Source organism: Pagrus major, chromosome 6, assembly GCF_040436345.1.
Source record: "Pagrus major chromosome 6, Pma_NU_1.0".
Taxonomy (NCBI): domain Eukaryota; kingdom Metazoa; phylum Chordata; class Actinopteri; order Spariformes; family Sparidae; genus Pagrus; species Pagrus major.
The window spans coordinates 25,437,108-25,453,981 of NC_133220.1; the positions used below are offsets into that span (position 1 = coordinate 25,437,108).

At 41.3% G+C, this 16,874-nt stretch overlaps 1 protein-coding gene across 2 annotated transcripts; it reads right to left on the reverse strand.

The window, feature by feature from the left end:
• Positions 1-754: 754 nt before the first annotated feature.
• LOC140998801 (neuronal vesicle trafficking-associated protein 1-like) lies at positions 755-4,511 on the reverse strand. Of its 2 annotated transcripts, XM_073469185.1 has the most exons (4): positions 4,383-4,511; positions 3,995-4,111; positions 2,483-2,593; positions 755-955 (listed from the first exon to the last, which is right to left on the reverse strand). In XM_073469185.1, exons 1-4 carry the CDS (start codon positions 4,509-4,511, stop codon positions 755-757), a joined length of 558 nt encoding a protein of 185 aa, XP_073325286.1. The 2 variants fall into 2 exon arrangements, with proteins under 2 accessions (XP_073325286.1, XP_073325287.1); XM_073469186.1 differs by lacking the exon at positions 3,995-4,111.
• Positions 4,512-16,874: the final 12,363 nt, after the last annotated feature.

Here is a 16,874-nt window from a genome sequence, read left to right on the forward strand (position 1 = left end):
CACTAAAAACTCCTTAACAGCACTAAATGCAGAGAGCAGAATGAGCTGTGCCAAAACAACACAATTAAAATATTTTTTTTCGCTGGTTAAAAGGTTTCCTTCATGTCGAGCCTCAATTATTCACAACATCATGAACAGTAAAATATTTTCACACAGATGACCTCAGTTGCAAATACGCTGCAAACTTTGTCGCTTCATGAGAAATGTACCACTTGCTGGACCTCACGAGGTCTGACATGCGCTATCAGTACTTTATGTATTTGATAAGAAAGAGGTTTAAAGCAAACGGATTCGGAGTCGTGCGTGCATGTGCGTTAAAACAAGCGACGCAGACACGGGATGGTTCACAGTCATTTCACAATGTGAGTACTAAAGTGAGTTCTGTTACATATGTGTATGTACAAAGACAGTGAGTGTGTGTCTGTATTCCTGTGGCTTTTTCTTTTACACAATTGCCACTCTGTTTTCAAGTGAAAATAAATAATAACATATGCTATTCAAACAAACCATGAATCCACCCCACTGTAAGGCTTGTTTAGCTGAAAACATGCTCAAAATTTCCACTGATTTTCTGCCATAGTACACATCAGCCGACCAAAATACTACATCAACAAGGCAGCAGAGCACCTCAGGCGAGAAAAGTGGATTTTTCACCCACAGAAAGCCCTGGGACTCTGAGGTTTGCTTGAATGGCACAACCCTATTATTTATTTTTTGCTGCAGCAGGTGAGGCCAACTCCTGATCCTAGGTTGGTTAAGCCAGTTTCTGGGCAGTCTCCGTCTCCTGCTGGGTGACCTTCTCCTCAGACATGATGGTCATCCATGGTGATACTGACCGGGTGATGGTCTGCTTGGCTATGTTGTAGTGGTTGATGAGGGTGAAGAGGCGCCCGCGGCCCCCAGGGCCCTGAGGGGGGTAGTTGCCATACATCCCAGCCGGCATGCAGCGACCTTGCTGCTCCAAAGAGAGAGGGGAACAAGATTAAATATACCAAGATGAGACAATGTGAAATGAGAGACAACATACAAGGTGACGAAATTATGATTCAGGAAAGTGCGACTGAATTCTGAGAAACAAAGAAAGAAAGAGTGAAATATATTGCTTTAAATGAAAACAGACCAGAGAGCACTTACACGGAAAATGAGTCCGATTTTACACAAAAGCTTTGTAACTTTCACTGAACCAAGCAACAACCTCTAGGGCTTAAAATGACATGAAAACTGCAGTTTCTCAAGCAAGCCATGTTAAAATGCCCAACTTTACAGCAGAAATAAACATATTTACAGCCTGGTTTAAAAAATGTTTGTAGTCTCTACAGCTAATTTCCCAGTTCGTGACAACTGTGTGTTTAAAATCATATTTAAATTATATACGTAGGCCTTCAAGTATACATTATTAAGGGCATGGGCACTTTGAGTAACAGCCAGCCGCTAGCTGTCCTGCTAGCTATCAGCAACCAGGCTTCATTGCGCACACCTCAACTCCACCCACGCTCCTCCCTTGGCCCATTTTTGGATTAGCCACTGAGCTTCGCAGTAGAGTGCTGTAGGGATAATGTATTTTTCAAGGCTAGACTGAAAGTTAGCATCGCCCTGGTTCCCTCAGCAAAAAGCCCATGGGATTTTTGAATTGGATTTTGGATTATTGCTGAAAATAATGTCCGTGGCAAACACAAGTTTATGATACCTTTGTTACATTTTGTTCAGCAAGATGGTCTCTGATTTTTTGGGATGTGATTGAAATCACCAGAGGTACAAAGCTAACATTAGGCTATAAACAAACTACACTGCGGTCATTTGTCTTCAACCTAGGTCTATGATTAAACATTATGCTAAAATGCTAAGGTACTGAAACGGCATCATGAATGGAAAAGAGTCATGAAGTCATGAAAATCCATAATAACCCAATAACATCTATTACACAGCAATATTTATTTGTTCAGCAAAGCCCCCTGAGTGTACTGAACTGAGCAATGGTGTGTTTTACTGCTAAATAATTCACCTTTCAAAAGGTGTTATTTGTCAGAAAAGTTGATTTTTGAGTCTCACGCCCCAACACGTCAAATACTGACTCATTGGGATTGTAGGAGGGGTCAGCCGCCATCCCAAAGTGTCAAATAGGACCTTTAAGTTTATTCAAAAAGAAACCAAAATGCTGCTTTCACATAGAAAGTTTTCTCATTACAGATCATGCCTACAAACAGAAAAACAAGTGTCAGAGATATTCAGAGGGAAGATTTTGCAAATGCTTAACTTCACTGCAGCAGATTGTCATATTAACACCATTATGGTGTCTGGCTGCCTGCTGGTTTATCTTTATGGCATAATTATTATATAATAAACCTCATTTATATAGGCTATCAAATGCTTCACAGACTGAAGAACATTGGTTAACTCTGGTTACAATATAATGAAAATCATTATTTCATCAACAAATCAGTGTCAGGCAGGGTCACAAGGGATGATGCTCATGAGTGTTTACCGTGTAAACGAAGCTGTCGGGGCACGGCTGCTCGTACTGGTAGACCTTGTAGACGACCAGGAACACCACACACACCAGGAAGGCCAGGGCACAGATCACCAGCAGGGTCACCTATAGGAGACATCAGCAGCACAACACCTGTGTCACACCTCTGTGAAAGGACACCAAAAATCTCCATGTCTTCAACAAAAACAAAAAATTGAATTGTTTTGTGATTATTTCCTCTTTTCTTCATGTTGCAGATTGAACAATAGGCTGATGTATATACAAATCCGTGGATGTATGTATCAGTGACTAACAGCCGGTCCGGGCTTATAGGATGTTCTGCATACAGTAACTCAACAGGAGAATGGCTTGTGTGACCATCTGTACAGCCCGGCTCTCACCTCCCAGGGGAGTTATGTAACTGCTACTGGTGTTTCTAGGAAGTGGGAGGGGGTGGGGGGAAGACAAGGTGTGGGAGAAATCGCCTCATTATAGCCGCTGAAGATGTTGAGCCCCAAGGTGTGCTCCAGTTATTTATATCAGTCGATAGGAATGATATTTTGCTTGTGGGGAGACGGAGAGACCGTTACATCCTTCAGTGGTGGACTGAGAAAACAGTGAAATCCTGAAGCAAACATTGATTTGTGGCTGACAGAATATCCTCGAGGATTTCCTTGGATCGGGAGCCAGGTGTACTTTTTGTACTGTGTTTTGGCACAGCTAAGATTGGGTGACAGCACGCATCAATGTGAATAAGACGATATTCTTTTGGTGTGTCTGTGCGGATCCTGCAGACGGTGCAACACATACACAGCCAAGCAACAGGAGATTATGAAAGAGACTATCTGCGATGAAAGGGGGGCTGCCTGCAGCATTTCAAAGCAGCGTTGTGAGGACCCGAGCTGTGTCTTCTGAGACAGTGATGTGCCTCCTCGCCTCTCAGATGTTTGAGAACTAAAGCTCCACTACTGAAGGGAACTTGACGCACCTCACAGAGGAGGCTTCATCTGTTGATTCTGACTGTGGAGTGAGAGCATTTCACAAGTCTGCATTTAGTTTTATGAATATTAAAGTAGGCCAACTAACAAGTGGGGGGGGGGGGGGCAAGGGCAGCCTTGTGTTTTGATATTTCCCCTCCACGTGAGCATATGTTTGGATCATTACGTATGATGTGAACGGTTAAACACATCTGGTGGCCGAGAGGGGGGGCGGTGAGAAGATGCCAGCGTTTGGAGGCCATCGCCATGGCAGCAGCTGAATTAATGAGAGTTTCAGGGCGGGGTTAAGTGAATCATTGTGCATTATGTCTCCCTGTGTACGCCCGGCAAGATGACAGGCCGCACAGGAGGACACGGGTAAGAGGAAGGATGGCCTGGACAGAGAGGGGTTGTAACTCGGATTGGTATTGGTGACAAATGTCCCGAGCTGCAGGGAGACAGCTGCCCGCTCTCTGGGCATATGCATGCGTGTAGGAGTGTGAGAGATGCTGGAGATGGAGGTGAAGCGCACAGGCGACGCTCTCCTTACTTTGAGTCGCTCGGAGACGCCTTCGATGATGCTTATTGAGAACTCTGCGATTTTGGGAGATCGTAGCTTCCCCTTCTTGCCCTCTCCGTCATAGTCTGCCTTTGTCTTCACCACCACCTGGTAGAAAAAAAACCACATAACACACACACACACATGCACAGCACATGAGAGAGGATCCAATCAGCTTAGAGAGCACAGAAGCGGGATGGTTATTTGTATTGTTTTTTTTTACATGGAGAGATAATAGATCTGTAACATGAACGTTGTTAACCCCAAAGCAATTAGTTGTCCTTCATTTTCACCTGCTTAATTGGACTAATTGTAATGATAGGACTACAGAAATAAAGACAAAGGGCCCCCTGGCTCTCAATAATAGGTGATATCTTACCTTATCTGGTGGAGGGAACTGCAGCTGACTGGCATCTAATGGTGTTATGAGGGGGATGGTGTCAAACCCGTCTTCAGAGACCACCTTCCCGTTATTTTTCTCGCTGAAATTATTCCCCAGTTTAACCATTTTTCCCTGCGCGACAGATCCACCAGCCTGAGGGGGGTAAACACGCTCATTACCGCTCAACGGGAGGCATTAACGACCAATCTCAGCATCCAAGGAATCACAAGTGTTTCATTCAATTCAAATCGGATTTTTTTCTGTGTAGGGTTTTTTTTCCCCACACATGCAAACAGCAGTAAAGAAAAAAAAACGATGTGCATGAGGCGCTTTGTGGGCCACGAGAAAGCCTGTTATCCACAAAAGCGCAGGAGAGGACACGCAAGGCATCGACATAATGGGACTGATGCATCACCGTGACAGCAAAAGAAAAATGTGATTCACCGCATCCAAACACTTACCAGTAGCGTTTTCAAACCGCGTATATCTCCCGATGTGCTGGCTTCAGAGCTCCGACGCTGATATATGGCTTTTTAGGTGTGACGCAGCCGATTTGCGGAGAGCTGGTGCACAATATGGCCAGCTGGGTCTGCGCGCCGCGTTACCTCCGAGCTGGATGCTGCTGCTGGCGTCTGGCTGCACTGCAAGTGATGTAACATCCTCATCACATCCATCCATACACATCTGATCAGTGGCAGGGACCCAGGAGCTGGAGCCCACTGCCAGCTAGATTCAGAGTAACAACAGAGTGTACATGATGTTTTTTTTTCCATTGTCTCCATTGATGAGGGGAATCCTGTGTTGTTGTTTTTTTGTTTATCTCTTGTCATCTTTGCATTCATTCATTATGGTTGTTAAAGCAGATTCAGTGGAAGATAAACTGATGTAAATTCATGGGAAATTAAAGCTCTTTGGAGATGAGTGCTCAGAGTGATAAGTGAAAGTAGTTCTTTTGAAAAATATTGATTTACTTTGTCTTGGTGGCAGCTGCCTGGTGATGATATAGATGGGAGTGATGAACCAGCACAGAATTATCACCTAAATCTGCAGCTCCAGGCAAATGTCTGGGGCCACAGAAATGTGGGGAAAGGGGCCCTGATGGCCACTCATATTGGCACATTTTGCAGTGACAATTATAAACCTCCCATAAAGGCACTATACCGTGCACCGCTGCTGCCTCAAAATGCTTTATGTGTTGACGATCACTGGCCTTATGATGTCAGTTATTAATATTATTCAATAATTCATAGTGTTATTTATATTAGTAAAGTCTACAGATGTGAACATTGGAAACTGAATATATTTGTCGTTGGTGTCAGATTATCTAATGGTGATGAAGGCTGGCTGGAGGGGCCCGCTGCTGGGAATTTTTGCTATGGGCACCAACAGACTCAAGAATCACCTCTGGGCAGGTTTTGCAATTTTATTGTTTTGGTTCACCTTGACAGCTATATAGTGTTTTCTGTTTCAAAACCCACTGCACACTGATCAGCACCAAACAGGCCTGTTGGGCACAGTTAGCAACTTGCTTCTGAACATAACCAGACAACCAGATTTTTTAACGAGACGTTGGGACTTTTACAGCCATGTTTGTTGTGACAAAACCATTTTTTAGCCAAAACATGCCCTTTTCTCAACCCTAATCAAGTGTTTTTGTGTCTAAACCTAACAACCTAACAAGGGCATAAGCACAGTGTTGTGTTGAAATTTGAAACAAAAAGGAGCACTCAAGTTGTACCTGACTGCCCATCCACACCTGACACCCAAAAGAGGCTGGATAGTACGAGAACTACCACTGCAACCAAGACTCCTCAGCAGAGAAAACACTCACTGTAGAAAGGTGAGAACCACAATGTTTACAGAGGGAGTTAAAGTTCCCTAAACAATGGCTTCAAACCCAGTATTCTTCTCTAACACCACATGTCCATGACTAAATGAGCAACAAAGTTTTAAAAAGACAGTAGCCAAACAACTCACCATCTGTCATCAGATTCAGATCCAAAAACTGATTAATAACCATGAGCACTTCTACTTCTTCCTGCAAACACATCAAATTGAATTTAAATCTAATGTCCTGTCGTCTGTAATTCACATGTTTTTTTTAAAATACATTGTATATAAATGTATAAGCGCAGCTTCGCCCTGATCAGTGTATTTATCTTTTATCAATAACGTGTGTAACATCACTGATCTGGTCGTGTGCAGGGTGTTTTTTAATATATGATAATTCATAGGCCATTTTCATGTGTTGTTCTCTTTCATCCTATGTGTGATTGTTGTGCACATATTTAATCTCGGGAGGGCAGAGCATGTCCTCCCAGGGCATTCAGTTCAGTAGGCTCTCTCTCTTTATCTTTGCCAAGTGCAGCTGAGTATCCCCTCTGTCTATCAGCATGTAGTGAAGATTTTGACCCCCGACGACCAGAGTGTAATCCAACCACTGATCCCACCCACATCAAACGAGTGAGGGCAAAACATAAATCTTTCAAGTGAAACAACCAAAACAATTCTAACTTTGGCAGAAAATAGTGTGTTCAGGATCAAATCACTCACACAATGTTTTCAGGCCCTTTAAGTGACAGGAGATCACCACATTCATTGGTTCTGTAGTGATCAGCTGTTATCTCCTCACTGAAATAACAATGACTTTGTAGATTTAACACTTAGACGTTTATATTGGTATATTCTTCATATTCGGTCATACAGCTTCTCATGGATCAGATGTGGTCTGCAGCCAATTGAAAAAGAAAAGACATCATCTCATCAACCACTGAGACTGTGACAACAAACCTTAAAAAATGCTGGGATCCATTAGGCTAATATAATATCTAATTATGCTTCAATTATCAGCTTGAATTATTAACAACATAACACACACATAACACACAACACTCCCAGGATACAGTGCATTATCCTCCACCTTTTGATTTTACAAGCCCTTTATGATTCCTCATCATGATGTACCTAGAGATGGTGAAATGAAGCCATGTCTGTGCATACTTCCCTGTAGCTTGTTGCCAGGCTACAGTGTGAATGAAAGGGGGTTAGGAGAGGATGCATAAATGATCATGTCCAGCTTGTTAATCCTTAGTGGAAAAAGGAGGCAGCAGCAGAGAGAAAATGACAGTGATCTCATCACACTTTGAGATAGAAACCACAGCTCTTCTGTGAACTCAGCCTGGCGGCTACATGACAGCTGCAGTGCTTCGGTGTGATGCTGCTTGCTGCTGGGTTGTCGTGATGACGAGTGTGCGATGAGTCTACAGTACAAAGTTATTAGCTATCAGATTTTTTCCCCGTGGCCTGAGAGGTGAAGTCATTGTGTTTCCTGAGAGGAAATATACTGTGGGGAGGAAGTGAGTGTGTACACTGACACATACTGATAGCTCAGCATTGTAATTATTCCTTTAGAAGAGAAGTAATACTGGAGCTGAATGGAGCAGAGGATTAGTGTTTAAACTTGTATGTATTCATACAGACTTGTACACTTTGGTTTCATTGTGCAAATGTTGCCAGAAATAACCAAACTCATGGATGTCTTCTGCTTTATTTGGTATATGAGATCAGCTTTAATGATACAAAGAGACCCTTTAAGAAGTTTTACATAGATATTTTTATTATTATTATTATGCCTCCACACCAACGATAGCAGAGGTAGAGATGCAAATTTTAAGCAATTTCTTTAATCGATAGTCAGCTGGCTTAACAGTCGATTATCGATGAATCATTAATAATATGTGAAATATGTTGGCTGTTCTTTCAATAGAAAAGTGTTGTAACCACTGACTTCATCTATTTCTGTTGCAAAAGCAGAGTAGGCTACATTAGGAGTTAAAAGAACAGATAAAGTCAACATAAAGTTACTTGTATGATAAACTAAACAACACAACATAATGACATTTTGATAGCAGAGCTCCTGTCTGTCACTACTCAACAACTGGCCCAAGAAAATCCAGCCCATAATGAAGCTACTGAATGGCTAAAATGTAATAATATCAGTTTGCATATAATGTCTTTTTGTAGTTTTTAAATGAAGATCCCTGTGACCTCACACAGTACATTGTTTGCCATTACTCAACAATTAATACGATAATTATGACAACATTTGACACAAATGTCTAGCAGGATAAAATGATGAAGTTATGACATTTTATATTCAGAAGGTCAAAGGTCAACTTTTACAAAAAAATTCTGGCCATTATTCAACACCAGTCAGAGCAGTCAGTCAGCCTCAGTGCATACTCTAAACTATAATCTCAGCAGGCCACTGTTGATGCTGGCTCTTACTTATATCACTTATCTATGTTATTTGATTACGTGCTTAAGACTGCGTGTGTCTGCTAGTCTGAAAGCATGTTAAAATAATATAGACAAGTGATAATAGACAGCAGGCACTTGTGTGTCTGGGCCCTCTGCTGCAGTTGCCTTCTCAGTAAAACCCACTAGAGGGGGACACCTGCTCACTTATTTACAATTCATTGCTGTCTGTGTAATGCATAATGTGATAATTATTGTATAAGTGTGTGATCATTACCATGACTTTGATTGCCAAAATCGTGAATTTATGCTACCGAACTCTCAGTTTTTTTCTGAACAGACTCTACAAAAAGGCAGCAACGCAGTGACAAATTAATGCAAACAACTGAACAGATGTTTCTCTTTCATTTACTTTAAACAGCACATTTTATCTCATTGTAAGTGGGATTTCGAGTAGTTACCAAGATGATTCAAGAGATTAGTAAAGATGCCAGTGCAAAAAGCACTTAGATCTTTTACTCAAGTCAAAATAGCAATACCACAGTGTAGAAATACTCTGTTACGTATAAAAGTCCTGCATTCAATATTTTACTTAAATAAAAGTCCAAAAGTATCACCATCAAAATATAATTAAAGTAGCGAAGTACATTATGCAGGATTTCCCATTTGAGAATAATGTTTATTATACTTAATTATAATCATTGATGATTTAATCACTTTAATGTGGGGCTTTTATGACTTTGTAAAGTGCTGTGCAGCTTGTGAATTTCCCCTCAGGAGGATCAGTAAAGTCTTATCTTAACTTTTAATGCTAGATTATAATTTATCTATTGATTATATTTTGTATCAGCCTATTAATCTTAATTTGCAAAGCAATCAGTCACCGGAGTTATCAAACAAAGCTACCGGAGTAAAACCTACAACACTTTCCTCTGAATTGTAGTGCAGTAAAGTTGCAGAAAAGGGAAACACAAGTACTTGTGAATTGTAAATTGTACTTCAGTGCAGTATGTAAGTAAATGTACTTAGTTATTTTCCACTACTAAAAGTGTTTATGTAGAACTCAGCTACTAAGTGGTTATATTAGTTTAAATCTAGATGATATGACTATGTCATGCTGCATGTAGTCTTGAAAGTCTATTGTGATGCTAAATGCTCATTAAGTAGAAGTATGAAGTATGAAGTAAAACAAAGTATTAAGTAAGTGTCCAAAGAAACTCAGCTGTATGCGTGGACTTGATAAAAATAGCAGCTGAAAATGTCTTTACATGGAACTTACACTGTAAATTGTGACTAAACGTTACGTAGCACTGCAAACTGCTGTGTCTTTAAAACCCACTCTGCTCTTGGCTCTTTGCCCAGAAAGTTCATTTCCCATTTCCCATCCAGCCACATGGACTAAGCTCCGCCACGCAGAGAGAACAAGTATTTTCACTCAGAGAGCGGCACCTCCAACAGCAGCCTGAGCTCAGACTCCCTTCAGGACCTTCTGTCACTGACCACAGACTTTTTCATCTAGTTTGTTGTGAAGGACACAGACCTCCCAGCTGATCCGTCACAGCCTGTGAGCTCTCAGAGAAGCCGAGGTATGATTTACACTCTGAAACTCTTGGTGTGACAGCCAGTCTGCCTGTCAGGTGTCCCGTTATTCATTCTGTGCTGTGAGTACAGTATGTTTGCACTAGTTAACTGTGTGTCTGGTATTGATCTGCTGACTTTTGGACTGTTGTCAGATGACTCATTGAATGTGCTGTGTCTGGTTTAAAAAGTCCTGATGCCATGTGGGAGCTATTGTCTTTTGCATGAACACAAAAGCCTCTTTTCACAAATCTATAATTCCTGTCGCTGGTCAACCCAGCAGTTTCTGGTGGGTGTGATTTACAGAGCTGTGTCTGTACATTAATGCTGTTTTTATAAAGACAGACAGGTTACTGAAAGTTTGCCCACATGAGATTTTTCCCCTTGAGAAAGAATTAGTCACAAAGATATGAATGGAAAGAACTTTGGCAAGAACAATAAGGTTAGGACTGAAAGTATGATTTGTTCAAGTTCTCACAGCAGGCAGCAGTAACCGGGCTGTATAAACAGGATGCAAGTCTGCACACACACACAGACTCACACACTCAACTTGATGCTGTGGTTGAATGAACAAGGCAGGGGCACCGGCACCACCATCAGCGCCAGACGAGATGTTTTCCTATAAACTGACCTGTTTGTTGTTGTGGAGAGCTTGCACAGAGGCTGCATCATGTGAGCGATTGTGCTGCTGAGGTTTCTGGGGGTTTTTCTGGGAAGATGAGGTCACAGGGAGACACACCCAGAGGCTCCGAGCAGGAAGGGCCGGGGGTGGAAGACGCTCAGCGGCAGCGCTGACTGAGTCACTTGAAGACATAGTTTTGTTGGAATTTCCATTCAGTTGTGGTATTTCTGTGGTATTAATACTGAGACGCATGGCATGGCATACATGGGAAGGGCCATTTCCCCCTCAGATACACAAACAGAAGCCTTATGACGGCTCTATTACATAATGCGCTTTATTTTCACACAAAAGATGACTTCCTTTTTCCAAATTGTGCAATCAAACTTATTTTGGGGTAGGGTATTTTGAAAGCCGGTGCTTCATTAAGTAAAAAACATAAATCACGCTGGAATGTGGTCGGAATGAGGAACATTTCCTCTCAGCCAAACATCAAGATGGATGACCTGTGAACTTCCAGAAGCATTTAAACCCCCACTTCCTGGCCTCTCCTCCCTCACACGAGCACACACATCCAACAAGTGCTTTTCTGTGCTGGAATCTCTTTTGACTGCCTGCCTAGGGTCACAAACAAGTTTTAAAACAGTGTAAGCTGTTGCACACTGCAAAAAATGTTAATCTTACCAAGTATATTTGTCTAATTTCTAGTCAAAATATCTCATGACACTTAAAGGTTAACTCGACAATTTGACAAATTAAAGCGTGTTTACAGGTCTTGGGGAGTACTGCTCTATATGTGAAAGAAGTAAAGCCTTTTTTTGCTCCAGAGGAAGCTGCATATGGTCTGATAAATTGTCGCCAGTGAAGTCACTCAGCGGCGAAGTTGCATTGTGGGTAATGTAGGCGCAAATGTTTGAAAAACAGTCCACTGTCTGCATTGCACACCACAACACTTTTGGACTCACTATAAACAGTTTAAAAACAAATGATTTAAATCGATACAGCAGAACCGGAGATATCACCTCAAAACATGTTGCCTTTACTACCTACAATGCAACTTAGCCACTGAGTGACATCACTGGAGGCAATTTATCAGTTTACTTGCAGCTTCCTCTGGAGCCACAAAAGGTTTTATAGTACTTTTTTCACATATGCAGTAGTACTCCCCAAGACCTGTTAACACACTTGAGTGTGCAAAGCAAAATTGGTGGCCTTACCCTTTAATATAAGACACAGTCACTTAGAAGGAGGCATTTCAGAGAGATACAGGACACTGGTCATTTTCAGTTGTTCCATAGGCTTTTTTTACTTATTACAAGCAAGAAATACATTGTTTTTATTGTATTTATGAATGTATTTTTGATGTGGCATTTTTTCCAGTGCAGTGTTTTCAGCTTGTGTGCTCTGCTCTGATTTATAGAGGCCCGGTCATTGGTGTGGACGGACGTGGCTGGGAGGGCCAACTGAGCCGGAAGTAAAGAAGGGGAGGGGTGGGGAAGTTGAGTCAACACAGGACTGTTTCTCAGACTTGTGTCGCTTCTGGTCTCGTGCCTCTCAATGGAGTCACAGACAAAGACTGAGATTGCAATAACACAGAGTTACAGACACAGGCAGGCAGGCAGGAAGACACACATGGACTGGATAAAGTGAAATGAAAGTGAGTTGAGTCTGGCTCAGAAGGGTTATTTTCTGCTTCTGTCTGGAATCTAGATCAAAGAGTGGGGAAACAAGTGTTACCGAAACAGACTTCAAAAATATAATTATTGTTCCTAAGAGAAAGTTACCACAGGAGACAATGCAGTGATGGAATGTAACTAAGTACATTTACTCAAATACCATGCTTAAGTACAATTTTGAGGTACCTTACTTGAGTCTTTCCATTTTCTGCTTCCCTATACTTCCTTTCTTCTTTGTCTAACAGGCAAATACTTTACCTTTAGACTCAAGTCTTTACTGAAGTACTATTCATAGTTAAAGTATGGTTTTTGGGTACATTTACAACACTGGTATCTAAGTATATTTACTCAATTAATGAACTTAGGTACATTTTTGACGTACTTTGCTTGAGTATTTCTATTTCAGACAACTTTCTACTTTTGCTCCACTACATTGTAGTGGAAAATATTGTCCTCTTTGCTGCACTACATTTGTCTGACATCTTTATTTACTAATTACTAAAATTAAGATGATTACGTTTACATAGAAAACAACAAACTACTTATATAAAGTACGGTAGTTAAAATTAACTCCATCTCGACAGGCTACAACACTGATAGTAATGTAACTGTAATAGTAATCAGGTAATAGAGTATATGATAGGTAGCATTATGGTCACAGAGGCCATTCTGTTGCCCTGAACACTTACTTCTGACACTTTAGAGTACTTTATTGCTAATTCTTTTGTACATTTGCTGAAAACACATTTTGAATAGAGGACTTTTACCTGGAACAGAGTATTATTACAATGTGATATTGCAACTTTTACTTAAGTAAAAGATTTAAATACTCTTTCCGCCACTGGGAATATGTAAAGTATTGCATCAGCAGTAGCATCAGGCGTGTAAAAGAGCACAAAGGCATCAGAGTTTGCTGGGTTGTTACAATCAAAAACATCCGTGTGTCATCTTTCATTTGGAATATCATTTATGCAGCTCTCTTGTCATACTTCCCTATGACATTTCCTTCCTCATCTCCTTAACTATGATTCACATTAATGTAACCCACATGGCTGTAGCAAAACATACTATAGTGGAGTGGACTACAAAGAGAGGACTCCTTTTTGTCTGCAGAGCTATTGTCTTCTTTTAGTGGCTGTTTATGTGAGCAGCGTATATTACACAGGGACTTCATTCTGCCACACAGCTGTTTGACTCGCTCTGATAAACACATTGTGACGGGCGTTTCACAGCACAACAAGCTGTGGTCAGCTCGGAGCAACGCAATGCACCAGACAAGCTCTAAAATGCACACAACTGCACTTCAGGTCCTTTAAATAGTGAAACTGTTGTGACGTTTCCCCTCTGGACTGTATTTGAGTTGTACTTTCCAAAATTACAGGCTCCAGTGAGCAGTGCTGGCAACACAGCCTCGCCCAGCCCTTGACTTGACCATGATGGAAAGCCGTAGAAATGAATGACGTCCTGCCCAGTGTAGGGAAACTATGAATGATGATGATGAAGAAGGAGTTCCTCCTTACTATTACTGTGTGGTCTCTCTGACACACAGCAGGGAAAGTCAACATAGCACAGACTCTGGCAGTGCTCACAGTCAACCAGTTGATGTCAGGCTTGACCCGATGACAGATCAGGATAACCTGCATGTCTGGACACATTTATTTTATCCCCACCTCCTACAGGGTGGCAGAGCAGTGTGAGAGATTATCCTCTAACACTGCAACCTTTTAAAACAGAACAAAGTCTACTTCTGATCCCTCAAGCAGCTTAAACAAAGAGTTAGTCGCCTCCTCAGATTGTGTCGAAAGAATTTTAGAAGCCAGGCCATATTCACCAAAACACCAGACGGCTCTAAGAGTTATTCACAAGGAACTTTAGAGTTACGGTAGGTCCTAACTCTGACAGGAATTATGGGTAGTCGTGACTAAGACTTGCCAAGTCTTGTCAGTCAGCTGTTACAGGTAATGTGCCTCATCTTGTCACTGTGTTCGAACAATACAACAATAATAAACTCATATTTTAATGTTGATTTTTGGTGATTTAATAAGAATCAAATCAACTTACCAACAATTGGAAACACTCTAATGATATTAGAAATTTCTGTCTGTAGAAAGTATTCATCAAATGAAAAATGTCCTCTTCAGATCCACATTTGTTCAAATAATCACCAAATAAAATCAATAAATAAAGCTGACTTCACGGCCATTGGGAGATTATCTTGATGATGAAGATTTGCTTTGTTTCATATGAAATTTGATTAGAAGTGCTTTAATTTATGACTTAATTTAATTTAATTCAGTTAATCTATTTTCACGACAGCCAAAGCAATGGCATCAACCCCTCCTCTTTCTTAGCTCAGCCGTTCTCTCAGCAGCTTTGTGAATAGCTCTTAACTTTTAATATCCAACATTCTACAAGGAAAAAGCAAAAATGTGAGAAAAGTCAGACAAATAAAAAGTTTTTTTTCTTAAATATTTTTATACCTCTTTAATTTGTCCATTTTATTTGAAGAATGACAGTATTTTATTCTTAATGTGCTGGATCTTTAACCCATGCAACTTCAAACTTCAGTGAGGCAAAAAAATACTTTCCTTAAATAATAACTTCTGACTTATCTTAAAGGTGTACTACGCAGGAACAATGCATGGGCTGTATAAAAATAATCCCTCTCAATAATCACTTATGACATACTAGAAGTGTTTGGTTGTGTCTGTATCTGCTGAGAGCCTGCCCCCTGCCTGTGTTTTCTTCATCAGCGATTCTAAAGAATGAAACCTGATTGTTGGAGTCTCATTCCCTTGTCGTCAAATACCACCGCTTTCGGTTGGTGACTCGCCAACCCAAGGCATCTGCACATTTGAAAGGTGTGTTTACAAACAGAAACTGACAAATCCTGCACCGTGCGCCTTTAACTATCAAGACTGGGAGTGAGGACCTAATCTTCATCTAAATACTTAAAACATACCTTGGTTATCTGCAGATGACATGCTCCCTTCTTCTTTGTCTAACCTTATTTAAAAATGCGGCACACAAAAGTGTTTTTAACAAGTCTGCGTGACTGTGTGTGTGTGACTGTGTGTGTGTGTGTGTGTGTGTGTGTGTGTGTGTGTGTGTGTGTGTGTGTGTGTGTGTGTGATGTGATGTGTGGTATGACAAGAGGGATGACCTTTTCCTGTCCCTTGATCTTTGACCCTGTGCGCAGCCCTCAGCTGGATGGGGTGGAAAACAAGGTGTCATTATGAGAGTCATTGCGATGGCAAGTTTTAGTGACAGTGTAAAATTTCCAGGTGGTTTTAACTTTCAAATCTGTCATCACACCTGTAGCTTCCTTTGGTTATACCAGTAAGCTGAGAGCACTATTTCTCCTCCTCCTCCTCTTATTTCTGATCTATATATCCCAGATGTTTATTTTGCATGTGAAAGATGCCAAAGTATATAGATTTGATTTATTGCTTTCCAGGCTGAGGCTAGCTTGAACAATCAGAAGGATTATAAACACTTTTTCTTGGCCTGCACATAACCCAGATTCTGTTTCGGCTCCAAACTAAAAGAGAACTTGTTTCCACTTGCCTGAGGATGCAATCCCAGGAAAAACTGCTGCCTCAGGAAAAAGTCACATTTTATCACTGTTAGAAAAGGGAAAGTATAAGATTTATATACACTGGCATTGCTTGTGCTATACAGATTTCACAACATGTGCACTTCCCAAAAAACACACTTCAACATGGGGCATCAAAACAGGCAGACACGCAACAGTCAATGAAAAGAACTCAAATCAGCTGATTTTGCCCTAAAGGACCCAGAATCACTTCACATGTTTACCATAATTACATTAGTAAAAAGGGTGAACTTGAACAAACAGTGGCCCCAGTGTTCGCCTGAATGCTCTTGCAGTGTCAGGAACTGGTCAAGCCGGATCTCTGGAAGCCTTAAGCCACATCCTCACACAACAAGTCCTACTTCATCTCATGACTCACATCTTTTTATGGCTGAGACTTTCTACCCAATACAACCAGGCTGGCAAATAAGACACAAGCCGATCCCTCCCAGCTTTATTACACTACAGTATCAGCTGCTGATAGTTTACTTCCAGCAGTTGAGGGAGGAGACTTGAGTAGGAAGGGCAGTGCAGGACCTACCTGTCAACAGAGAAACCTGACAGCAGAGCACCACTGCGAAATCTCACAGGAGCGCAGCAGAGTGATGCCTACGAGCTGAAGGGAAACACTGGTGGAGGTGTTCATACATCGCAGAGAGGGAAGATCAAAATGGGAGGCAATATAAGTCAGAAGAAGGGCAGCAGGAGAGCCAGCTCAAGGAGTCACGGCAAGAGTGTCATGTGAGTCAGATCTCTCACCTGTT

Excerpts from the sequence above, each read along its gene's own strand:
- LOC140998801 (XM_073469185.1), bottom strand. The coding sequence starts at position 4,511 with ATGGTTAAACTGGGGAATAATTTCAGCGAGAAAAATAACGGGAAGGTG. Across the intron at positions 2,594-3,994 it reads GCGTCTCCGAGCGACTCAAA|GTGACCCTGCTGGTGATCTG; the intron begins GTAAGGAGAGCG and ends TGTCTCCTATAG. Across the intron at positions 956-2,482 it reads CCGACAGCTTCGTTTACACG|CAAGGTCGCTGCATGCCGGC; the intron begins GTAAACACTCAT and ends TCTTTGGAGCAG.